The 27,732-nt window shown below is 39.1% G+C and overlaps 1 protein-coding gene across 1 annotated transcript; it reads right to left on the bottom strand.

Annotated features, from left to right (window-relative positions):
- Nucleotides 1–2,707: 2,707 nt before the first annotated feature.
- Nucleotides 2,708–25,686, bottom strand: qdpra (quinoid dihydropteridine reductase a). The gene is made up of 7 exons (XM_041796876.1): nucleotides 25,515–25,686; nucleotides 25,336–25,428; nucleotides 23,306–23,402; nucleotides 20,250–20,390; nucleotides 14,365–14,473; nucleotides 10,715–10,798; nucleotides 2,708–3,842 (listed from the first exon to the last, which is right to left on the bottom strand). The coding sequence occupies exons 1-7, from the start codon at nucleotides 25,596–25,598 to the stop codon at nucleotides 3,740–3,742; spliced, it is 711 nt and encodes a 236-aa protein (XP_041652810.1). The 5' UTR covers nucleotides 25,599–25,686; the 3' UTR covers nucleotides 2,708–3,739.
- Nucleotides 25,687–27,732: the final 2,046 nt, after the last annotated feature.

Below are 27,732 nucleotides of genomic sequence, written 5' to 3'. Positions count from 1 at the left end.
TGTTGGTCCCCTCTGTTAATGAAAGAAAAACCCACAATGCTCACAGAAATAACTTGAATCTGACAAAAGTAATAATAAATAAAAATTCAATGAAAATTAACCAGTGAAAATCAGACATTGCTTTTGAACTGTGGTTCAACAGAATTATTTTAAAAAAACAAACTCATGAAACAGGCCTGGACAAAAATGATGGTACCCCTAGAAAAGATTGAAAATAATGTGACCATGGGGACATGTTCAACCAAGGTGTGTCCTCTAATTAGTATCACAGGTGTCTACAAACCTGTAATCAGTCAGTCGGCCTATTTAAAGGGTGACAAGAAGTCACTGTGCTGTTTGGTGACATGGTGTGTACCACACTAAACATGGACCAGAGGAAGTGAAGGACAGAGTTGTCCCAGGAGATTAGAAAGAAAATTATAGACAAGCATGTTAAAGGTAAAGGCTATAAGACCATCTCCAAGCACCTTGATGTTCCTGTGACTACAGTTGCACATATTATTCAGAAATTTAAGATCCACGGGACTGTAGCCAACCTCCCTGGACGTGGCCACAGGAGAAAAATTGATGACAAATCGAAGAGACAGATAATACAAATGGTAACAAAAGAGCCCAGAACAACCTCCAAAGACATTAAAGGTGAACTCCAAGGTCAAGGTACATCAGTGTCAAATCGCACCATCCGTCGTTGTTTGAGCCAAAGTGGACTTCATGGGAGATGACCAAGGAGGACACTACTGTTGAAAACAAATCATATAAAAGCCAGACTGGAATTTGCCAAACTGCATGTTGACAAGCCACAAAGCTTCTGGGAGAATTTCCTATGGACAGACGAGACAAAACTGGAACTTTTTGGCAAGGCACATCAGCTCTATGTTCACAGATGCAAAAAAGAACACTGTCCCTACTGTGAAACATGGAGGAGGCTCTGTTATATTCTGGGGCTGCTTTGCTGCATCTGGCACAGGGTGTCTTGAATCTGTGCAGGGTACAATGAAATCTCAGGACTATCAAGGTATTCTAGAGAGAAATGTGCAGCCCAGTGTCAGAAAGCTTGGTCTCAGTCGCAGGTCATGGGTCTTGCAACAGGATAATGACCCAAAACACACAGCTAAAAACACCCAAGAATGGCTAAGAGCAAAACATTGGACTATTCTGAAGTGGCCTTTGATGAGCCCTGATCTAAATCCTATTGAACATCTTGGAAGGAGCCGTCTGGAGAAGGCACCCTTCAAACCTGAGACAACTGGAGCAGTTTGCTCATGAGGAGTGGGCCACAAACACCTGCTGAGAAGTGCAGAAGTCTCATTGAAAGTTAAAGAAATTGTTTGATTGCAGTGATAGCCTCAAAAGGTTGTGCAACAAAATATTAAGTTAAGGGTACCATCATTTTTGTCCAGGCCTGTTTCATGGGTTTGTTTTTTTTTAATAATTCTGTTGAACCACAATTCAAAAGCAATGTCTGATTTTCACTGGTTAATTTTCATCGAATTTTTATTTATTTTGTCAGATTCAAGTTATTTCTGTGACCATTGTGGGTTTTTCTTTCATTAACAGAGGGGTACCAACAGTTTTGTCCACATGTGTATCTGTACTTAGGTCCAGATCCTCAAAAGTCCACTCCTTTTTTCATCGCAAACTCCAATTCATCTCGTCTCTGTCCAGGTCCAGCTCCTTCGTGCAAACCTAAGTCCTACCATCACCACCACCAGTGTCCAGACTCCACAGGGCTCCTCATCTGGGCTAAGAAGAAAACGATCTGGACCATTGCGCAGTGGTGAAAATGATTTTTTAAAATTTCATTTGGAAATCAAGGTTCCAGATTCTGGAGGAAGATCAGAGGCACAGATTCAAAGGTGCTGGGAATCCAGTGTGAAATTCCACAGTCAGTGATTGTTTGTGGTGCCATGTCATCTGCTGCTGTTAGTCCACAGACCTTTATCGAGTCCAGAGTCAATGCTGTCAACCATCTACCTGGAGATGCTAGAGCTCTTCATGCTTCCATCTGCTGAGAAACATTATGGAGATACTGATTCCAGCAGGACTTGGCAACTGCCCACAGTGAAGCCAAAACCACCAGAAAGCGGTTTGCTGACCATGATATTACTGTGTTTGACTGGCAAGCCAACTGGCCTGACCTGAACCCCAAAGAGAATCTCTACAGAAATGTCAAGAGTAAGATGAGACACCATACTCAACAATACAGATGAGCTGAATGCTGCTATCAAAGCAACCTGGGCTTCATATAACTCCAACAGTGCCATGGACTGGCAGCCACATTGTATAGACGCAGTAATTAGTGTGAACAGATTTAAACCAATTACTAAGTGCATAAATGAGCATAACTTTTCAGAAGTTTCTTTGTTTTAAACTCTTTTTGGATTGATGTTTTTTTGATTTTCTTGTATTTTGAGAGAGTGGGTTTTTGATTTTCATGAGCAGTAAGCTGTAATCATCATCATTTAAAAAACCCCCCACAAATTTTATTTAACTTTGAATGAGATGAATCTAGAATATATGGAAATGTAACTTTCTGAAGTGAATCACACATAATCATATGTATGTTAACAATATGCTACTGTCACGGCATAGACTCAAGCATGCCTGTCCAACTAGTATAAATAAATTCTGCTTTGGACTTTATGAGATGTTACTTTGTCAAGTGTTATTTCCAAGGTTCAGAATCAACCATGAAGCTTAAAACAGGTTTGGTGTTTTGACTCATTTTTATTCTGAATTAAACACAGTCACAATACACAACTTATAAAACTCACAGAAGGAACAGAGCACCTTCTTCACACTGCAGACGACAAGGACACTTTGACTAGACTGATACAGACATAAAATAAGGCCACTCCACTTTAAAAGTGTATTGTCCGTTTGAGAAATGACAGCGGCTTGCTTTGACTTTAGACTTTTACTGTCTCTGAAGGTTCTTCTACAAGTGCAAGGTCACTAACTAAAAGCTCAACTGACATAATACTTAACTGACACTAAAATGACTGTAGATTATGTATGAATAACTGCTAATTTGTCTGTATATCTACGTATGCATGTATGAGGCTACTGATTTGGAAAAAAAGAAGAAATAAGGAGGACAACGGAGGACACCCTTTCATTTTTTTTGGTTATCTTAACATTATTACAGGAGTAATAACAAGGCTACCTCACAAAATATCAACAGCAGGGCACAAATGTCATGTTTGTCTTCTTAACTGACAGCTACTGAAGACTCTTGGCATAAAAAGGGGGCACATAAATAATTTGATAGGAAATATTTCAAATTTAAAATACTTCAATACTTGAATAACTGTGGAAGTTTTAGTTCAAAGGTGAAAAAGCACCTTTAAATATGCTCTAACATGGTCATCTTTGGAGTTTTGATGGTCTGATTGGCTGTGATATGATTGCAGGGATTTACAGCTAGATGGCGCTGTGGGGCTTCAATTGCAATGAAAGCTCTCCTGAAACTCAAAAACAGCCCCATCTAGCAGCCTCCTTCCCACCTCTTCTTTTGTTTTATTCAGCTTCTCTTTGTCATCATCTGCACCTGAAACCCTCTTTGTCACTCCTCCTATCTCTGAACTCACCTTCTCCACATCCTCCTCCTCTTTCTACTAGTTTATCTCTGTGCCTCTCCCTCTCATCTCACCCCCTCTCTCTGCTTTTATCCATTTTCCAGTCCCTCCCTCTCTCTCCAAACCCCTCCATCACCGTCTCCACTGCTCTTCTCTGTCCTCTACTCGGCTGGCACAGTCTGGGTTTCCCCTCCAGAGGTCAGCAGCTGCATCAGGCTTCCTGAAGCTGGCCGGTTCACTCCAGTGGCCCAGTTAAAGAACAATCTGGAGGGAAACAAAGAAAGTAATGTTTATTTAGCAGGTTAATTCAAAATCATTTGTTTGGCATTGCACACGTTTATTCCATTTTTTATACCCCAATACAGGGAATCTGAATGACTTTTAGCATCTTCATCTATTTTACACTATCACTCTACTGTTCATATTACAAATATTTTATAATCAGGGCCCTTCCAGGCTGTTACTGGGTTTTGATGCAGTTTCAATGTTCCTTTCTAATCTGGACTGTCTCTTTGGTATATGATATCCCTTTCACTCAACAATACCAACCTAATTAATGCAAACTACCTTATAAATAACAGTAAAATAAATCATATATGAGGTTATATGTTTGTTCAGGTCCTCTACTTCCTGACAGAAGACAATCTGAGCAGCCTTCTTGAACTTAAAATTGATAACTGATCACTTTCATTAAAAAAGCACCACCTTAATTTAATTCAGAAACATTTCCTTGTCTTTTTTAAATATTTCAGTGTGAAAGTCAAGCAAAGCATTCAAAACCGTGCCATTGTTGCTCTGTTTACCCAGAGCCAGCTAAAAGCTGCCTTTAAAAAGCTGACCAGACTGTCTGAGTGGTTTAATGAAGACAAATCAGTCAATCATGAACAATAATGTTGTTGCTGCTTCTGTTTTATCACAGGACTAAAGATGTCTACATCAGCTGCATGTAAAACCTCAGTGTTGTCACCACAAGTCTGCACTAAAAGCGTGGTAAACTCTCTGATCGTGATTACTAAACCCTTGTGTAATCGTAACATCATCTATACAAGCTTTTTTAACCCCAAATCTTCTTTGCATTAAACTGCTGCTACAATATCTGTGTTTTCTCTCTTGTCTTTGCAGAAAGTCTATGTTAATCACGGGTAACCACGTGTTTTTTGTCAGACAACCAGGGCTTGACATTAACATCTGACAGTTGTAGGGGGGAGTTCAGCTGTTGCGGGAAATGAAGTGACTCCCACTAGCTACTTTGGCAGGTTGAATTTATCCGTGTCACATCGTGTGCTTCACGCTAACTGAGCCTGGCTGTTAGTGCCGGTGTTTGGAAATAAGATGTTCATTACAATGAGTCTGATTTGCAGATAAAAGGGGAAACTTTCCCCCTAATAACTGCAAGGTCAGCTAACCAGAAAGTTTAAAACGCATACGTTACGAAAGGCACTATCTGTCCATACTTCATGTTTATTTTGTCCATTTCTCCTTCATTCTCTTAGAGCATATGGGCTAATCATGGCAGTGTTGAGCAATGTAGCCAACAGTTCAACCTAGAGTAGCAAAACACAATGAAGAAGAATCATTTGGATAAAGGGGGAACTTAATCAAGTTTTCTTAGGAATTATGGCTGAATATTGAGTGAGCTGTCAGAGAATACAACTGTATCAATGCCCATTCTTTCTACCATCCATGGGACAGACGCAGCAGCATCAAAGTAACAACAGCCTCTAGTGGATTCCAGACTAGACTTTCATTATTGTTGTCAGTACTGTTGCCAGTATACCACAATTTTGGTACTTTTTAAATTTTTTTTTTAACGGCCCAGTTTTAGAATTCTCTGCCATTCAGTACCTCTTTGCAGGTCATGTGTGGCTCTGATGTGACTGATAGAGCACATTCAGGATGGAGGATTACATTTTTATATGCATCTCCCCTAGGCAGCAGTGTGAGCAAGGAAAGCAGGTTAGAAAGACATGCCTTTCTAACCTGCTCTTCTAGGTCCCAGAGTCTGGAAGAGGAGTGGAGAGGCACAGAATCCACATTGCTTGAAGTCCAGTGTGAAGTTTCCACAGTCAGTAATGATTTGGGCTGCCATGGCATCTGTTGGTGTCCACTGTATTTTCTGAAGTCCACAGTCAACACAGCCATCTACCAGGAATGGAGATGCTGATTTCATTTTCCAGCAGGACTTTGCACCTGCCCACACTGCCAAAGGTACCAAAAGCTGGTTCAGTGACCATGGTGTTACTGTACCTGATTGGCCAGCAAAGTGGCCTGACCTGAACCCCAAAGAGAATCTATGGGGTATTGTCAAGAGGAAGATGAGAGACACCAGACCCACCAATGCAGATGACCTGAAGGCCGCTATCAAAGCAACCTGGGCTTCCATTACACCTGAGCAGTGCCACAGGCTGATCGCCTCCATGCAACGCTGCATTGACGCAGTAATTCATGCAAAAGGAGGCCCACCTGAGTATTGAGTGCATAAAAATCAACAAACTTTTCCAGAAGCCTGACATTTCTGTGTAAAACATCCTTTTTTTATTGATCCTATGTAATATTCTAATTTTTTGAGACACTGAATTTTGGATTTTCTTATCTGTAAGTCATAATCATCAACATTTCAAGAAATAAAGGCCTGAAATATTTCACTCTATGTGTAACAAGTCTATATAATGTATGAGTTTCACTTTCAGAAAAGAGTGACAAAAAATATTGAACTTTTTCATGATAGTCTAATTTTTTGAGATGCACCTGTTTAGCTTCTGATTATTTACAACTACTAGTAAAAAATTACATTTCATTAAGGAACAGGGAAGTTTGTATTGAAACATGGTGAAATTACATTTTCTAATTCACTTTGCAAGGAGGAATTTAACTACAAATACTAATCTTGCCCCATTTCTAAACTCCTCTTCCAACCAAGTTTGGTGTAAACATGAAATAAATACAGAATAAGATCATAGATGCAAAATTGAAATCATGACCATTATGATTAGGGCTGGTCACCCCTAAGACAACAAACAGTTAAATTGTAATTGGACATTTTCCTATTTGAATCATTCAATCACAACTATGTAAATTTTAGATTGTATGTCCTATATTTTGGCAAAGATGTTGCAAATTTACCAAATTGCAATCAAATGCTGGTTTTCATTGAAATAATAAAGGCTTTGCTAAGACAAAATAATTATGATTATAGTTGAAACAACATATTTAAGCATTAATACCCTGTTATTAACATCAGAACTATGGCAGACTGTAACTCCTGCTTGAAAAATGGCACATCTCATGTGTGGATCCACCATATGTCTCTGATGCTGGGTGATAAATTAGACTTGTCATTCCCAAAGTAATGATGATGTGAACTGGTAACGCAGTCTTTAACTAACAACCTGAAAATGTGTTAAGACCTGAATTTCACATTAGAAAACCAAAAGAGTGAAGTACAGAAAAAAAGTAAAAAAGGTTGATGAAACATAGCGTGCTAGCCTTCTTCATTTCCTGCCACCCAGATTATTTCTATTCCTGTCGTCAGACCCTCATCTGTTTCCTTGGGGATTATCAAACTGGATCAAATCCCCTCTAATCTGCTGCGTCCTGCACACAGAGAGAACACAAAGAGGGGGAGTCCCACTGTGGACAACACCACATTTCCAAATCACTAATCACCTCATCCAATTTACTAATTACTTTAGTTAATTACAGCTTTAAATTAAGTCCAGGCGGTGGGGTTTATTTTTCTAGATTTTTCTTTTTAAACATTCAAAAAATGAGAAAGCATGAGAGATTTCTTTATTGTGTCATTGTCCAGCTTCTTTGAAACTTAAGTTTTGTCAATAACACAAAAAAAGGGAAAAGTATTCAGCACTCTCTTTGCCTTTTGTAAAGTAAGGACTGGATTTGACAGGAAAGGGTGCTTTCTTTACAAATCCCTGCTGTCTCAAACAACTATATTAAAGTATGGAATATATCTTATTGGTTACATAAGAATTCAAATAAATGCTAAAGATAATACCCTTCAAACTAAGACAAAAGACAGAGTCTCTGTGATACAAAGCAATAAAAACAAGAACGCATTATATATGTCATTTTCTGTCTGTCAGACGAGACTGGGTGCTTTATACCTGGTTAAATGTTTGTTTTCATCTTATTTTATCTCCCTTTTGAAAAAATATCTGACATTTATATGTGACCATTCATCTAGGGAATTGATCTTGTCAAACCTCAGTAATACTATACTATGGGCTGGGACTAGGGCTGAACGATTTGGGAAAACAATCTATCTATTATTATTTTACCCATAATTGCAATTGTTATTTAATATGCAATTATTTCTAAAGTTCCTCATCTCATGTATTTTCCAACAAAAACAAACAATAATTCATTCTAAACTATAGCCAACACAAGATCTGATTAAACTAGGGCTGAACAATTTTGAAAAAAATATCTAATTGTGATGATTTTGACTCATTTTACAAATTGGACATGGACTGTAGTATTAAGGGAATGATAGTTTTATATAATTCTTATATTTAACAAGAAAAACATACAAAAATGAAGAAAATATGATTTTTTTGTACTATTTGTACTATGTACTTTTGTGCTATTCTAAAATATGCCACTAGAATGACCACGATATGTAATGTAAAAGAATGATTGCATGATATGTAATGCATGATGTCTTTGCTGCAAAAAAAGTTTTAAACTGGTATTTTGACACAAATTTCAGGTTAAAGAAACATTGCACCTTCTGTGATTTGAAAATTGCAGCAGGCCATATTGTGAATTAATCTTTGTGATTAATTGCCCAGCCTTAGCTGGGACTCCCAGATATGTTACACCAGAGGTTCCTAACATCTTTTTTTCCATTGCAGGCCCCTTGTAGCTAATGATATTTCAGAAGAACTGATCCCTACCAGAACCCAGACAAAAAAATGATAAATTGCTCTCAAAATTAAAGATGCTAAATTGTTTTCCTTGCTAGTATCCTAACAATCGACAGATGCATATACAGTTGCTAGAAAAAGTTTGTGAACCCCTTGAGATTTCTTGGATTTCTGCATAAATTGGTCATCAAATGTGTTCCAATCTTCATCTAATTCACAACAGACAAACACAGTCTGCTTAAACTAATACTGCACAAAAAATGATGTTTTCATGTTTTTATTGAACAAAACATGTAAATATTCATAGTGCAGGTTGGAAAAAGTATGTGAACCCCTTGGCTAATGACTGGTTGACCCTCCGTTGGCAGCAATAACCTCAACCAAACGTTTCCTGTAGTGGCAGATCAGACTTGCACAACTGTAAGGAGGAATTTTGGACCATTCCTCTTTACAAAACTGTTTCAGTTCAGCAATATTATTCAGATGTCTGGTGTGCATCGCTCTCTTGAGGTCATGCCACAGCATCTCAATTGAGTTGAGGTCAGGACTCTGACTGGGCCACTCCAGAAGGCGTATTTTCTTCTGTTGAAGCCATTCTGTTGTTGATTTACTTCTATGCTTTTGGTCGTTGTCCTGTTGCATCACCCATCCTCTGTTGAGCTTCAGTTGGTGGACAGATGGTCTTAAGTTTTCCTGCAAAAGGTCTTGATAAAATTGGGAATTCATTTCTCCATCAATGACAGCAATCCGTCCAGGCCCTGAGGCAGCAAAGCAGCCCCAAACAATCATGGCCCCTCCACCATATTTCACAGTTGGAATAAAGTTTTGATGTTGGTGTGCTGTGCCTTTTTTCTCCACACATAGCATTGTGGGTCCCTTCAAAACAACTCAATTTTGGTTTCATTTATGGACAGAATATTTTGCCAGTAGTGCTGTGGAACATCCAGGTGCTCTTCTGTAAACTTCAAACGTGCAGTAGTGTGTTTTTTGGACAGCAGTGGCTTCCTCTGTGGTGTCCTCCCATGAACTCCATTCTTGTTTAATGTTTTACTTATTGTAGATTTGTCACCACAAATGTTAGCATGTGCCAGAGACTTCTGTAAGTCTTTAGCTGACACTCTAGGATTCTTCTTCACCTCACTGAGCATTCTGCACTGTGCTCTTGCAGTCATCTTTACAGGAAGACCACGTCTAGGGAGAGTAGCAACAGTGCTGAACATTCTATGTAGACAGTCTGTCTTACCGTGGACACATGAATATCAAGGCTTTTAGAGATACTTTTCTAACCCTTTCCAGCTTCATGCAAGTCAACAATTATGATCGTAGGTCTTCTGATAGCTCTTTTGTGCCAGGCATGGTTCACATCAGGCAATGCTTCTTGAGAACAGCAAATTCAACACTGGTGTGTGTTTTTTATAGGGCAGGGCAGCTTTAACCAACACATCCAATCTCATCACATTGACTGGACTCCAGGTTGGCTGACTCCTGGCTCCAATTAGCTCTTGGAGAAGTCATTAGCCTAGGGGTTCACATACTTTGTCCACCCTGCACTGTAAATGTTTACATGTTTTGTTCCATAAAAACATGAAAACATAATTTTTGTGCAGTATTACTTTCAGCAGATTGTGTTTGTCTATTGTTGTGACTTAGATGAAGATCGGAACACATTTGATGACCATTTTGTGTAGAAATCCAAGAAATCTCAAGGGGTTCACATACTTTTTCTAGCAACTGTACTTGTTCTGTATAGGCCTATGCTTTAAATAACAAATAAGCTGATTCCAATGCCAGTGTTTTTCAAAACTTCTGCAAATGTCAGACTCCCATACTGAATAAAAATCTCTAAAAGTTTTACTATAAAAACAGAGTTTCAGAATTTGCACTTGTCCAGGACAAAATCTTTTTGATTCCAGTCAGGTATGCTTGATGTGAGTGTTAATTGGTTTGCATTACACTGACAGATAAACATCGGCTGACACACTGTTTGCCCATGGCTGATGTGTTCAGATGGCTGATACTGGGAAATTTGAACTGATGCATTGGTGCATTCCTAAATATGTGTTTTTATGATGGCCAAAAAAAGCATCAACTGCAGCCATTTCAGATGTGACAGTTGAGCAAAAAAAGCCCCCTTAGTATATAAATATTGTGTGCTACAGATGAAAACTGACAAAATGACTTAATCCAAACATGATCAGAGCCGTCCTTTACCACAAATCAGAGAACAAAATCAATATCTTCTTCAGCACTCACTCTGCGATGAACTCCAGCGGTGTCCAGGACCCGAAGTCTGCGTCAGGCATGAACTTCCTGTTCATTGGCGTATCCAAGGTAACCCTGTCAAATTAAGCCAGATGACAATCAGAGTGAGCTGCAGCGTATAGACACAGATACAGACAGAGAGAAGAAAGAGGAGAGGTGGGTGGCTGCAGCACATCCACAGAGAAGAAACAAAGAGCAGGGTTTAACGGGGTTTGTGGGATTTAAGTCATTTGCATAAAATTTTGTTTTTGCTTTTTTTTTATAATTATTTTTTTATTTATTCCCTCTCCAACGCACCTTTTTAGATGAAAAAAGTATTTAATTGTACTGCATGTTATATTTTATTAAACATCAAAATGATAAAGATTAGATACATTACAAACACATGGTATCAAGAAAAGATAAATGTTTCAAAAATATTGATGAGCTTAATCGAATTATTGAAAATTTTGACAATCTTAGTAATAGTTCAAAAATGCCTTTAAAATGGAGCAGTATTTAAATGTGAAAGATACTTGGTGAAAATAAAGCTCTTGTTTAACCATCACCTCCCTGTTGCAGAGAAAACTGTATTATGAATGTCCACAGTTGCTTTGTGTTGGTAAATGACACTACAGCAGCACAAAGGGGGGTTGGGGGATGCAGACTGGAGCAGAAATGCAAGTCATGGGGCTAATGCTGAACAGATGTGACAGCACGCTGGAGAGGCACTCAGTGCAGCTTCATTTTTATGGAAACTACAACCAAAGAGTGAGCAGGGGAGAGATACACCCCTAAAACATGCCTTTTCTTGCTTCTCAGGATGACTGTGCAGAAACACTGGTTTAAAATTCAATAAGAGAACAGGAAAGAGAACCAGGCAATGACGGCTGTGTGAGTCCTTCATCGAAAACAGGCCATATGCACAAACCAGACATCTACCACCAGACATATCCATCTTTCTTTCCCTGCAGCTTATCTTCAGCTAGCACCTATCCATCACATTATAAAGAGAATAATGCAGAGCATGGTGACCTCATATTTGCTCCTTTTACTGGCTGTTTGTGTTGCTGGTGTTTCTAAAGCTGCGCTGTGCAACATATTTAGACTCGTTTTTGTGTCCGTATTTGTTTATAAAACTCTAAAAAAGAAAGTTCTCTGAATTAATGATTGAGTGTATGTTGTACAGCCTTGTGATGCTCTACTGATGCTGAAATGCATGGAGACAGTGAATGATGTTAGCGTATCATTATTTTTATGCTGATTATCAGCTGTAATCAAAATCGCTGTACTAAGAATAAAGATTAAAACAACTTTATTTATCCCAGAAGGGCAATTCAGTTCACAGCCTTCCAACAGAAACAAAAACAGTCAACAGCAGCTTTAAGATGTCAGTGACAAAAGATTCACTGAGAGTAGCAAGTCAAACAGTCACGGGTCACAACCCCAAAAAAAGAACTAATCCCAACACCTTACAATATAGTAACAGATTTAAGGAACCGGCCAATAAGTCTACAACAGCTGTCAGTAAAAAGAAGCTTGATGGCCGAAGAAATTAAAGAGTTCCAATATCTGGTTGTTTTTCTTGAGGAGCAGCGAGATAGCAATGTACTGAAGGTGTCAAAACGACCTCAGCAAAATATGTGGAGTTCTTAACTGCTCATTTTCTGCCATGGTGTAAAAAGAAGAACCCTGCCTTACGGAGTAAAATCATTTTCATGCACTACAATTCACCATCCCTTGCTGCAAAAAATACCACTGAGGGCTCGGCTGCTATAGGCATAAAGGGAGAAAAAAAAAATCACGGTGTGGCCACCATCATCCCCTGACCTCAACCCTATTAAGAACCTTTGGAGCATCCTTAAAAGGAAGCTCTACGTATAAGGGTGAACAGCAGTTTACCTCAAAACAGCAGCTCTGAGAGGCAATTCTGGCATCCTCAAAGGAAATACAGACAGAAACTATACATGGACTTACAAGTTCAAAGGATGAGAGGGTTGTTAAGGTGACATCAAAAAAGCTCCTATGTTAATATGGAACATGAACTGTAAAGATTTTTTTTAAATAGTTTCATTTGAGAAAAATTGCCTCATAATACAAAAAAATTACAACAGATTTCTTTTTTCAATCCATTTGGAAACTACTGAGTGTTCTAAACTCTGTTCTGCATAATAATTTGGAACCCTGCATTCCGAGTTATTTTGCAAAAAAAAAAAAAAAAAAAGTATTGTCATCATTGGTAATGGTGTTGGAAAATATCTAGATTACAATGACGAAAGAAAAATCTTATTGACATCCAATTATTTGGACTATTTAGGAAAAAATGAACAAACACAGTGTATGCATAATAATTTGAAACACAGTGTAAAGGCATCAAAAGCCAAAAATATACCTAAAAAAAATAAAGAAATGCAAATGTAGTTGGCAAAAAAGTGAGTGACCAATGGTGTGGTTTATGTCTGAAATATTTACACATAGCTGAAAGAAAGAGGATATCTCCATCTCCCTCTTAACCCCAGCTGCTAACTGTTAGCTGTGTACTGCTAACTTGTTTCAACGTTCAGGATAGTGCAGAGCTAGATGTGATTTCTTTCAAAACAAAAGAAGAGTTTAAAGATGACAGGGTAGATCAATGAATTGACTCTATTGATCTGATTATAGTTGATTAACCAATCCATGTATTGATCCACATACCTGACAGATACTGAGAATAAAACTTCAGTTCATTTCCTGCATTAGTAAAATTCTCACCTTGGGGGCATATCAAGTTCTGAATATTAACTAAAATACTTTAAGTAAAAAAGCCAACTAATAATGATCAATGCCTTAAATTCAAAAGGAGAGATAGATTTTCATTTATTTATTCATTTTTGTGGATCATTTTTAAAATGTGTTATTTCGGTTTCAAAAAAGGCAGCAATTAAAAAGCATTTAAATTTCCCTGAAAGTTTAGATGATTTAAGACAAAACAAGACAAAACAATTGTAAAAATCATAAAACAGTTTTTTTTCTCTGACTAAAATTGTGATATTAATATTCAAAATCCTTGCAACCCAACCATGGCAAAGTTCTGACTCCTGAAAGAGTGACAGGAGAGTTTTACTTTTTCTTCTGGGGTGTGATAAATCAAACACTTGTTAGTCACAGTTGCTGGGCTGATGGTGTTCTCCCTGCAAATGAACCACTCCAGGGTTTGAATGCAACTGAACCTAGACCACCTCTTCTAGGCAATCTCAGCTCACTTGTTCTACATCAGAGAGCTTTGTTGTGTTTACAGAAGTCCAAACAGACTGGGGCAAGGAGGAAAAATGCTCCATTTTGGAATAAGTCAGGTGTAAAAGCTCCTTTTCTTCTTTCATCCATCAAAAGTTACCCAAACTCTTTTGGGAATATTCTCATAATATCAATATGCAAGCGTATTATGCTTAAAAGGTTGTTTGAGAAGTGTGGATGTTTTAAATCTGCGCCATTGATTGTAACTGCTACTGAAAACAACAATCCATAAAGTCTTTAGAGGCATCCTTCAGGCCCACAGGCAGAGGCTACTTGATACTCTGGAGAGATGCCTGGTGCACTAACAATTTTAAAAAGCCCTGACCCGTGATTGCTGTTCATTTCCCCACTGACCCCCAGAGCAAACAGCATTTCACTGCAGAACTCACGGCAGTATGGCCACAGCAGCAGCTTCTGACGGCATCCCGCTGTTCTTTGCTGCAAGACTCTGACACAGCTGGTGGACTGCAGCTTTGGCCATGCCGTATCCGATCATGCCTGAGGAATCACAAACAGAAATTTTCTTTTAGTGTCCTGGAGGAATAAATGAGTGAGCAAAGACAACACGGAGCACATCAAATACATCCCACGCTGTGCTCAGAAGAGAAGGACACTGATTTAGTAAAGAGAGGTCAAGAGGAAAGATGCTGGGGGAGAAAAGAACATCTTAAAACTTTGAAACAGTTTTGAATGCAGGTCAACTGCAACTGGGTTCCCTTTTTAAGTTTGTGTTAATTAAAGGCACTAAGTCATGTTGTGTTGTCTCTGCTTTGTACACATTTCCACAGGAGTTCAGCCAAATTAATGATGTTTTGTAGCATCTGGAAACAGTAAAGGCCTTTCCCCCAAAACATTTAGTGTGCTGTCCAAAGAATGCTAAGCATCTGCCCACCACACTAAACCAATCTTATGACAGGCTTACAAAGAACTGGCCAATAAGAACAAGGGGTGGTGACATGGCTTTCATGTTGAGCTTTTGTTTTTCTGCTGAAGAACAATGAAAAAGAAGCACGACTTAGAGGTTATCTGTCACATGTTCATTCCTTCATAGAGCCAACGTCTGCCCATTAACAATTAGATCTCCTTATTGTCTCAAATGTTTTCTAACATCTGTTTGATTTTATCCTCTGTTTTCCTTTAGAACCCCTGAAAATCTCTAGAAAAGTTCCGATGGGTTGTCATGAAATCTTTCTGAGTGACTTGGTCACACATGCCCCTTACAGGAGATTTTCCCTTTCAGACAGAAGGAAGCAAGCCATGATATTAAAACAGGACATGCCAGAGTCCAATACCGTTTTCCTCTGTATATCAAAAGTTATGTGTAATTGGACATACTCATGATGTAAACCAAAGAGCTAAGAACAAACATGAGGCGGTTTCAGTATGTGCACACAGATCACACCAGTCAGATCATATAAATTAATTCCTTTATATACTTTGCTTCAAGCAGCTCCCACCAAAAATTTATGGGAATTTACCGGAGCTTTATGCATATGTGAATAGGGCTGTTGTTTGCCCGTTGGGGACTGATACCTTGAGGCCATGGTAACAGGAAGCATTTACTTTGAGCAACAGTTAGGGCCATGGTTAATATAGAAATACACTTTAAGGACAAAAGTATTTGGCCACACCTGTGAATTATCAAATGTAGGTTTCAATCAGACCTGCTGCAACAGGTGCATAGATCGAAGACCTAGCAATGCAGTCTCCGTTTGCAAACATTTGTGATACAAAATGGGTTGTTCTGAAGAGCTACATCAAGTGTGGCACTGTGATGAACGCCACCTTTGCAATAAGACGGTTTGTGAAATGTCATCCCTACTGAATATTCCACAGTCAACTGTAAGTGATAGTAGTAGAAAGTGGAAGCATTTAGGAACAACAGCAACTCAGTGCATGGTGTGTAAAAGTCACCAACACTCAGCTGATGCCATCACTGAAGAGTCCTGAAGAGTTAAAACATTCTGTGGAGTGATGAATCACACTTCTCTGTTTGTGCAGTCAGATGGGAAAGTCTGGGTTTGGCGGTGGCCAGGAATGTGTTACCTGCCTGACTGCATTGTACCAACTGTGAAGTTTGGTGGAGGAGGGATAATGGTATGAGGCTGTTTTTCAGGGTTTGTCTAGGCACCGTACCTTCAGTGCTGGCCAATCTTAATGCTTCAGCATACCAAGACATTTTGGACAATGCTATACTTCCAACTTTATGGCAACAGTTAGTGGAAGACCCTTTTCTATTCCAACATCACTGTGCCCCAGTGGACAAAGCAGTGACTATGACATGGTTTGATTAGTTTGGGATGGAAGAACTCTGGCCGGCCCACAGTCATGACCTCAACCCCGTTAAGCACCTTTGGGGATGAATGGAGATTGCCAGCCAGGCCTTCTTGTCGTACATCAGTGCCTGACCTCATAAATGCTCTACAGAATGTATGGAAACACAGAAAAACTCCAAAATCTTGTGGAAGGCCTTCCAAGAAGAGTGGAAGCTGCAAAAGGGGGCCAAATGGTCAGGCAGCTGAATACCTTTGTCCATATGTCACAAAAAATAAGGGAAGGTGATGTGGATAAAGACAATAATTCCTAAATGGTGGGCTGATACATGGAGTTGACAGCTGAAATACTGTCTGAGGGAAACGCTGGATAGTCAGAGAATCAACTATACTCAACCGCACGCTTGCTCAAAACAAACGGTTAACAGTAAATGGACTTGATCTTGTATAACTCTTTTATAGCACATTCACATTCATTTACTTCACATTCAAACACTGATGGTAGAAGGAGCTATGGAGAGAGACCATATCAAAGCTAATCCCATTCATACACATCCACACACATTCACGAAATGTGACTGTGGCAGCAGGGGATCGAAATGTATGACTTTCTGTTGCAAGATTACTGACCCTACCTATGATGCGATAGTTGCCCTGGAGTTACATGTGTGTGATTCTGTGTGTGTTGAGGAGAGGTACTGAGAAGGAAGTTTAAGAGAATATCTCAATTCTTATTGTCAGAACTTAAGAGTTTCCAAAAATATGACTAATCGCTAAAATTGATTTATTGCCCAGGCCTGGACAATGTATCTTTTCAGGAAATTTAATTCAAAGGCTTTCATCATTGCTGGAAGCATTTTGATCAAGTGCTTTAACCTGTGTTTACATAAAATCATGGAGTCTATGCTATGAGTGAGCCAAATTTATGCTCTTAGAGCCTTTTTCATATGTTTCAGGTGGTACAAATGAAAATTGCTGAATACATTCACCCCCACCCCATTCAGACAATTCCAGCCAGCCCAACAATTACCATGAACCTCTCCTCCTCTTGCAGATTCTACCGAGGTACCCCCCTCACATTCAAACCAACCTAAGTGCACTCACAAAAGACAATCCATACAGTACAGACTTGAGCCCAAAAGTCCAGTTTGTTTGACTAGTGCGAGTGCTTTGTATGCTTCATTGCTCAACAAGAATGGAAGTGGATTGACTTTGGTAAGTTAGGATTGCTCACGCACGTGCAAAGGCACTTGTGTGCAATGCTGATATGACCAGTAATTGATATGACTGTTCCTCTTATTTATCATTTTAAATGATTATGGAGAGTTAGGGAGCCATGTTTGACCAAAATTACTCAAATAAAGATACTTTCATATTATCTGTGTCTCCTCCCGTAAGGTGATATGTGTCAAATTTCAAAAAATTCATAATGTAAAGAATATCAGGAGTTTTAGTTAAAGGGGCAAATTACACCTCAAAGTTAGTATGCATGAATATTAAGAGATAACAACTCCCCATCAAAAATAGTTTGTATGGTGCAGGATGTTTTCATCTAAAACTCACAAGTTATTTATCAACTGATTCTGAGTATTTCCTCTGATCTAGTGCATCTACTTTCCTTGAGGAGAAAGTCAAAACAAGGGTTTGTGTCCACAGTGATACAGTACACATCCAGGCTCTCACCTCAGCCAATGGACAAGTCCCTGGAAGTCTCTGAAAGTCACCTTCTGCAGATCTCAGGGAGTAATAAGTAGGGGTTTATGGGGGAAAAATACAAGTCACATGAAGATCACAGAGAAGAACTCTCTCTCTCTGTTTATCCCTTTGTTTTAAAGTCAACGGTGAGGATTATTCAAAAGCTCTTCAGCGTGGTCTAACAACCCTTTTCTTCGTCTGTTTACCTTCATATACTTCAGGGTATCTGGAGCACTGATGAGAGAAAATCAAATACAGTGAACTCTAATTCAAAACAGGAGAGAGAAAAAAAATCAAGGAAAAGGTGATTAAAAATATCTTAAGGATAAAATTAAGCTGTTATCCTAATCCACTACTATTTTTGGTAGTCCAACACTTTGTAAGTTTTAACCCACTTTGTTTGATCAAAGCAGAAAGCAGGGAGGATTAGCATGAGTACCTCCTATTTGTTTTTGACAATATGTTTTAAGTCTATTAGAGGTTTTGTGTTATTCTAAAACTAAAGTCCACAAAGAGAAAAGGTTTCAGCCAAACACATGCTCAGTCCAAAAAACCCCCACAAAAATGACAAACTCTTAACTGGTATCAGAGGAGTGAACACACAGGGTCCATGTGAATAAAGGGAGGAGAGCCAGAAATGCTGAGTCATGCTCCTCCTAATCCAGCAGCCAATGAGCCACTGCTGAGACAGGACTTTGTATTGCTGTATTTGGATCTGAGTCCACCAGACAGTGAGTTTAGACACAGAGGATAGGGAAGAATCACATGGCACTGGGCCGAAGCCCTTCTGATGCCGCAGAGGCATCATGAGACAGACGGCTGGCACCAAAAATCAAATTCAACTATGGGTATATTTTATATTATGCAATTTTAACCGAAATGGTAAAATGGTTCAAGAGATTCAGGGTTACTATTGTATGTTCAGTTAAAAAGCAGGTATTAATCCAACTGTGTGGCTGTTTGTTTAATACCAAAACACATTATGGGTGAATGCGTGTCAGAGCTAGCCCAGCATGACTCATAACCAACACCTTTCTCTGCAGAGACATAAGGAACAATAGTTTCCCAAATAGTCCGTGTTCCACAAAATAAAAGTTACAAAAATCAACCAAAAATGCATCAGATCACCAGTATACATCTTTACTCTGCTTGGTGGTCAAATCATGACTGTTTATAGCAGAAAATTCCGACTATCATAAATGGTTATTCTGTTTGCTGGACTTATGAACAAAACAGACAACATTAGCAAATATTTTGTTTGAATATAGAGACCCTATGATCCAAAAGCGATAAGAGGTGTAGAAAATGGATGGATGGATTTAAAAAATGAGTACTAAGGTGCCTTGTTGAGCTCAGTGGTTAGATCACAGATCCTAGATCGCAATCATCTATGCTAAATGTAGGTTCTTTGCAGATGATATTTCCTTTGCAATAACTGCTGTATGTTTTGGCATCAGTGATATGGTAAAATGTCATTATGTCAGAATACCCATGAGCCTTGATAGCAGAATTGATGAGCAAAAATAATATTTAGTTTGTTTTGTTTTTTTTAAATTCCATGTCCTTTCTTGAACCAGGGCTTTGTCTCAGTCCCGCAGACATTCTCAGAGGCTGACAGTCAACTAATGTAGCCTAGCTGACCAACCACAGGGTTTGTGTTCTTCATTTTTTCTATGCATAGTTGTATTTTTGAGGAGGTGCAGGTCAGGCCTTATGATACATCATCTCTTTCTGAGTACCAGATTTTCTAAATAATTAGACCCTCTATTTCTGGTCTGTTGTCCGTTTTTGGGACATCATATTTTTCCTAGTTCTAATAGACCTCAGTCAGTTACATTTTAACTCTAGACTGGTGTTGTAGGTTAAAGGCAGTGATCGGGTCAGGGTTGGGTTGATTGCTAAAGGGCACAAACAAAGCACAGAGGGTCACTGACGGACAGACAAGCCGATGTGGGATTAAAACCATGGACTTCTTGTTGATGAAACACTCAGACAAAAGAGCCCTGCGGCATCCACAGGGCTCATCAACTATTCTCTCTTTTTTTCCCATGTTTTGTCTCTTGGATCCATTTTATTGACACCTTTCCCCTCAGACTCTTTGGTCTCTGATCAGTCTGCCAATTCCCACCTCAAATTCCTGCAGCACTTTCTATTACCTACATTATTTGAATTGGCAGCTCTGACAACAAAGACATACACAAAATGAGGACTCCAATACATATGGGAGTCTGTCTGAACCCTTACGTGACATGAGGCCAAACCAGGTCATCATGATGAGAACGGTAAACACTGATGTGTGTCTTTACCTCCAGTGCCTGACAGAGATGCTTTAGCTCCGGGCAAAGTCAACAGTCCTCCTTGTTTAAGGTGCAGAGCAGCGAGGCGGCTGGAGATCGTGGAGGTCCAAACACTCTGCTTCCACATCAGATCTGAGTTTTTAAATAAATCTAAAAAAGGACAAGGTTGATCATTAGAAAAGAAGCCAAAAAGAAATTGGTACAGAATTAATTCAACATTTCAGCTAATACAGGGGAATATGGTTAAAACGGCTTCATTATAAGATTGAAACAACCCCTTTTGCACAAGCTACTAGGGATGAACATTTAAAACAATTTCAATATTGGAGGGCTCTCATTACTAGGGATGCACATGATTGGCCTGCTTAATGGTTAAATTCGGATCCCTTCGTCATCAGCACCAAATTATGAGTCAGTTAAAATAGTTCAGGTCAAAAGCTTGGTCTAAACTGTAACACAGCTGCCTGTCACTAGCAGCCACTGTAGTTCTTTCTTAATGACTACTGCCTTACTGCCACAATGCTCTTTACTCTGATATGAAAAACTGCCAAAGTATCTCCGGGAACAGTGCAGTTTAGTATTATTTTGATCTAGAAAATGGGAATTAAGTTGTTAAGAGTCTGTGGTAGGTTACACTCGTGGATTCCAAAGCACTGAGTAACAACGTTCAGCTCAGGAATGCGGAATTTAATCTGCAAAAAGATCAGTGGCCCGCGGAGCGTAACCTTGCAAAGCAGACGGATTTGCCAGTCTCCTCATCTGTCACCAGACAGATCCAAAAAGTTTGTGCCAAACCAAAAACAATTTTGACCAATCAGCCTTGTTTTAGGACAGCAAGGCAGTAGCTACAGGCAGGGTTTAGTTGTACTGAAAGTCGAGAGCAATGGCTGCTGCCTGTGTAGCATTTAGCTTGGATAAAGCTAGCAGATTTGTCAGGATGGGACAACATTTATTTAGTAACATTTACCTATCATTTTTATGATGGATAAGATGTTTATGCTGTGCTCTTGGCCTGCTAAGGCATGAGCTTTGGCTACTTGGGTGTAGCTGTATGGCATCAGTTTAATCAGAACCAGGCCACATTTCTTTATCAAAATAAGAGAAAGCAGTCACACCGAAAGCCTCTCTTGGCAGAGAACAGGTTCTTGCCTGTCTACGGGCCAACTCACATAAAATTTATTTACAGAGAAGCTCTGCTGAAGCTTCACACACTACAGCGGCACTGGCCTGTAGAGTTGGTTAGGTTAGTATAGGGTCTGCACATGTCCACTACCTCATTTTACCTTGATGCTGGTGTCCATATTCTGCAAAACAACATTGCATTCTGACAGTGTGACACTGCTTTACTGTTACAGTAAGTTTGATTACAGAACGTACTTATTTTAGTGTAGACTAGTCAGTCAAACGCAATCATAATTTGCATTTAATCAGATGGGAAATTATAGCCCTACTTCTTATCTTATGAACAATTAATGACAAGTTAATAAATATATTGAACATCAATCCCTAGCCCTAGCCTACTATGTACTAAAGAGTTACTGTCCCCAAGTCTGACTAGCAACAACCACTTTGTCAAAACACTACAAGTCAGCCCTTAGTTTAGCTGTGCTTTCCTGTACATTTTTCACTCTCCTACTTACTGCCATGTTGGTGGCTCAAACTGTGGCTCAGCAAACACTCTGCTTACAGAAGTCTTCCCCTTCTACAGAATTTAACTGGAGTATATCTCCAATCACCATCTAGCAGGCTTCTCTTCTCCAGTATCATGAAAACAGGCCTAGTAAATTAATGGATGTGTGACAGCATGGTTTTTGTGTTTACTGGTTTCTCTGTGTGCTTTAAGCACGTGGTTAAACATCGAACTAGCAAGATACCACTCCAGGTCCCAGGATAACTTTTCTTGCTCATAGCCAATTAGGTGCATTTGATGTACACTGAGTTTAATGACTGTAGCCTGAACCAACTTTAGGACATGCATTAAAACCAAGGATGCTCTAATGCATCCTTACAACATTTGTATTGGCCAATATTAGCCCTTTTGAAAACCTCAGCAAATAATGTGAAATGAATTGATGTTAGTAGCAGATGCTTATGTGTTTCATCCAATCAATTTAATGGTGGCATCTAGTAGACCTACAATTGAATCAAAAGAGAATTTTTGCAGTGCAGAAGTCACCTATGGACAATGTCTGATCTGTTTCCATGGACAAACATGAGACAAAGTGCTGGCATTATGGGAGTTTTCAAATAATAAAGCATTAAAAAAAACATCCATTTCTAATTGAAACAATACTCAAGCAATGGCATCAACAACAAGAATGATGTGTACTCATTCAAATCCATAGTTGCCAAGCACAAATGCTGGAAACAGCTGTTCTGTTTATTTTCATTTTCCTTGCAAAAGAGACATGAAATCATACAAAAAAATGTTTAACAGGGACTTAAAATTAATAGTTTACTTTGTGTCTAGGCCCTGATACGTTCCACATTGACATATCAATCAATGATTGACAATTTCATATCTCCACAAACTGAGAACATCAATTCACAGTGTTATCTCTGAGACATGGAGACTAACGCATGTTTGTCATTTTAATTTCTAAGACTCTTTATAGTCAATATGTCAGGATGAGTTCCCTAATGTTTTATAATGTCAAACTATTTCTTCAAAGGGCTCCTGAAATGGCAGGACAAGCAGCAATAATTGAATGCTAATTAGCTGTGCAGTGAATCATCTCTGGTTGAAAGTTACCAGAAAATTACTGGCGTCCTTTAAATATCAACAGGCATCGAAATAAATACACAAAACAAACTTAAATAATTGTTCTAGCCCAGCTGGGCTAACTAATTAGGATTGCATAGAAAACATGTAACTCACATTTCACATATTGAACAAATCCTACACAAAATGAAATAAATTAGAGAACAATTAATTTGCATCCTCTGATTAGAGGGATATTCATGTTGGAATTACAGTTTATTTAGGCTTCTTTGATGCATGCATCACTGCAGGAAATACACAACTGATGATTAATGCTTCAGCAAACAATAGGCTGAACTCTGACCTTTGGAGCTGCAGCTTCCCCCTGCCCATCCTCCTGCCACACACAAGATGGCATCCACTTTCTGTTCCCCCAGCAACTGAGCCACATCTGTCGTCACCTGCACAAAGACAGAGATAACCGTTTCCACCTTTTAATAAAGGGCCATGAGGCTGACGTCAAAGCATTGAAACGTCAGCCTGCGGCAATCATCTGAGACGTGCTTTATGTGCATTCAGGTCAGCAAACAACATCAGGACATTTGGAGACACCATTCACATCGTCTTCAAAGGGCTGATCTTTTATAAACTTTATTGAAATAACAGCAATGCAAGAATTATGATTAAAAGAATAAGGACAAGTATATGCAGCTGAGTTTCAACAAAAACATAAAAAATAAAAGTTATAATTTATTTTCACTGGTGTGAAAGAATTATTTTTATTTAACCTTTATTTTACCAGGCTAGCCCCACTGAGATCAAAGATCTCTTTTTCAAGGGGGACCTGGCCAAGAAAAATAATATCTTGTTGAACTTCAAAGGATTCAAGCGGAAAGATGAATTATTCTGATCAACAAGAAATAAGCTAATACAACATGACAAGTTTGACTCCAGGAACATTAGCTGTGGAATTATTTTGTGTATAAGGTGGATGCAGAGGAAAATGCGCCAGATTTGCAGCAACTGTAGCGCAAACAGTGCCTCAAAAAAGTTACAATAAAGGGACGAACACTAATAATCTGGCTGAGGGTGGGGTCTGCTTACTTACACATGAGCTGTTGTCATTTTGTGTTGTTAACACAAACTCTCTCACCACCACAGGATTATATTAAAGGTGTGAAGAATTTGTGTGGTCTAAGATTTAAAATTTGACTGGAAATTACTGCTTAATAGAAAACCTTACACTGCTTTGATGTTCATCACTATTTAATTATTTAGAAACTTTGTTTTTATAAGTCCATCCAGTCTATTCTATGAATGTATACAATATTCTGACCAAAGAAAGCCTAACACATACTCCACTGTCCTGTGTTTACTAAAGAAACAACAGTAGAAAAAGGAAAATCAATAAATATTATTATTATTATTATTATTATTATTGTTATTATTTTAACACAAGGAAGCTTCTAAGAATAGCTAGTATGTTTTGTTACTTTTTTATATCAGCATTTTAAGTTGATAATTTAACAAAATACAAAATTACCCTTCCTCTAAGCCTTTTTTTGCCATGGTATCAAACATGGTATTGAATATTTATTTTTTCTACTTGTATAGTATTGAACTTAGAAATTTTAGTATCGTCACAACCTTTATTTCAATATGATACACCCTCTGTTATTCTATACACCTAAAATATCAAAGTTGCCTGAACTTTATCAAAAATAATACAGCTGTTTACCAAGATAGGCGATTGGGAGAGGAATTAATCCATCCGGCATTCCAATCATTCAAATATGTTTTGAAACTTCCAGTCTGCAATTTTGCTAATTGAAAACAAGAACGTTCCCAGTCTTGGGTGTCTATTATATGACAGTGGTATGGAAACAGATATCGCTATCATATGATTTTACCTTACGTCTAATCGAAGCTCCAGCAACCTTGTGTCACGTCAAAATGTTCAATTTTGGTATGGCAACGAAGTTATGAGTGATAATTGTATGGATACCTCGTTTTATTACATGGGAAAACTGTATTATCTTTCAGTATCTGTTACAACTGTGTGGATGTCGGATACCAAACAAAGAATACGCACAGTTGAAAGAACCCTTAAACAATGTAAATGTTACATTTAGAGTAGCTCATCAGAACTGATTTCAAAAAGCACGTCTTTTTACCCAACTTCCTCGGCGTGTCTTGAACGCCTCACTAGCATACATGTGTTTTAAGGAAAACAATACTCTACACAATTATTAAATCATATGAAACAGGTGCAGATTTAATACTTTTAGGTAGATTTCTACGGCAGATCGTATGAGCTTTTCTGCTCTTATTGGCTGTTTAGCTACACATTTATTAAATGAACAGAACATGTTAATGATATAAAGAATAACTCACCTGTCCAGCCTGTTCGGTGAAAGATTCACTCATCTTCACAATCACATTTTCGTTTGCCTCCTCGTTTGCAACCATGTCGATGCTGGCGACCCACTTCATATTTATTCAAGAGAATACACATGACAGTTAGCTTAGCATTCAGCTAGCTAAACAGACTGTTAGCTTGGTTCAACACTTACCCATCCTTTAGCTTTGAAATGCTGGACACACTTCGAGCCCAGAGCGCCTTTGCCTCCGTACACGATCACCCGGTTGGCAGCCATGTTAATGCCGTGATAAGCAGCGAGCAGAGTGAATGAACAGTGGCCGAGCTTCGGCTCATATACTCGGTCTGACAGAGCAGGAGGAGGGGGCGTTTCTCCGCTTGTGCAACAAGTTGGCGGAACTAATGCTGCTTTCAAAGACTCACGGAACTATCAGTGCTGTAACCATGCAACACTTAGTAGAACCCCATTACTGACATTTGTGGCTGTGTCTGAAACCACACACTCATTCTTTTCCCTCTACTTTATCCACCTTATTCCTAGCCCCCATAATACTGAAATATGGGCACAACTATCTAAATGGGACTTTGCATAGAAACTAGATGTGAAACGTCATTATCAGAGCAAACTGGACATTAAAATATGTAAAGTTCACCTGCTTCACTTCAATCGGGATAATATTACTATCTCTCCGCCCTCTACTAAAGAGAACAGAGTGACGACATTACCTTCATATCAGTATAGAAATAGGCGATCACGTTTTGTTAAATGAGTTTGGACACCAATTTCAGATAACATTTCTAGATTATGGGGTTGCTGAAATTCGTATTCCACCAACTTATCCCTCTTAAAATTTGGGAATCATATTGATAAAATTATCCATGACTCAAGTTGTCAGCTCTTCTCTTTGGTAAATGTCAAGTTTTGAATTGATGATAGATTAATGTAACCGGTGGCAATATCTCTGAGATGTGTTTATGGTGGATGGAATGAGACTGCGACGCTGGATCTCACTTTGACCACTTTAACTGGCTGGCACTGGCACTGGCAAACAATAACCAAAGGACAGAAACCCCAATGAACACACAGCCAGCTCCGGAGGCCTGTTCGACGAAGCTGGATTAACAAGCCCTGAATATCTCTCCGCTAGCTGGATTGACTTATCAAGACATTTGCAATCTGTTTCAGCTGTACGACGAAGCTGGTTATCAACTCGCTAATTACAGCCAGGGTTTTTTCAATCTGGATCAGTGCGCGCTCACATAAAAGGGGTGGTGTTTGCAGCGTCTGACCAATCAAAAACATGGAGAAAGCCTGTAGAGCAGCGTCTTTTCAATGGAGGAACAGACAATCATTCTTTAAAAATAGGAAGAGTTTAAATCAATCATCCAGGCCAGAAGCAACACTGTCGCCGCAGCAAAAGCCAGGAACGAATGCTGGCAGAAAACTGCCGACTCTGTTAATGCGTAAATTCGTCAGACTATACAAAATTAATTTATGGGACAATAGAAGCTGACAGCACTCTGATCACTCAGTTTCACTTTATTACGGCACAGATGTTTGGGGCAGAGCTTCCCCGGCTCGGTGTTGTAATATTAACTCCTAGCACGTTCCATTAATCCACGTTTCTGCAGTTAAGGTTTTTACACACTGTCCGTTATTTTCGGATCCGTAATCCGAAAAAAAACGTCACACACTCGGACTTTGCACATTGGATCTGATGCCTTTTAATTTGCCTTCACTGCGAAAATTCGTAAAAGGTGGCAAATAGTTTAGTACTGCGAGCCTGCGTCTCTGTCACTCCTTTAAAATCCCGCTGGATCCATCCTGACAGAGAGCTCCATTCAGCACCTGCCCATGCGTCATAGCGCAGAGACAAGTTGGAGAGATGGAGGGAAAGTTTTTTTATTCAGTCTCTGTTATGAGCTGTGAGTAGGCTACAAATGTCGCCTCTTTATCTGTTATATTTCCATAGCTGATATCCACATCACACACCTGCAAACTACGGGGTTTTAAGTGAGGTTTCGGGAGTGGGAGAGAGGGAGGAGTTGGACGGGGGTGAGTGAGAGAGAGAAAGCAACGGGCGCTGATCTGAATCACCTATTACCCATCTATCAGTTATATTTCCATGGTTTATACCCACATAATAAATGAGCAAACTTTGGTGTTTAAAGTGAGGTTTCAGGGCGAGAGAGAGGGAGGAGGGGTCCGGTGAGGGTGAGCAAGCGAGGAGGAAGCAGTGGACACCGTTTTAAATCATCACTCACCCATTTAAATGACTTGGACTGATGCGAAATTTCGCATAAAATCGAGCCTGTTCCGACAAGAAAGGACGGACGAAAATTTCGGCGTCAGTGTGCAACCTTGATTAGAACTACATGAGCTCGATTTTCTTTTTTAACGTGCGAAAAAA

The sequence above is a fragment of the Cheilinus undulatus genome, linkage group 10 (assembly GCF_018320785.1).
Source record: "Cheilinus undulatus linkage group 10, ASM1832078v1, whole genome shotgun sequence".
Taxonomy (NCBI): domain Eukaryota; kingdom Metazoa; phylum Chordata; class Actinopteri; order Labriformes; family Labridae; genus Cheilinus; species Cheilinus undulatus.
The sequence above is the reverse complement of the archived record's forward strand: the minus strand, read 5'-3'. Positions and strand labels throughout refer to the sequence as shown.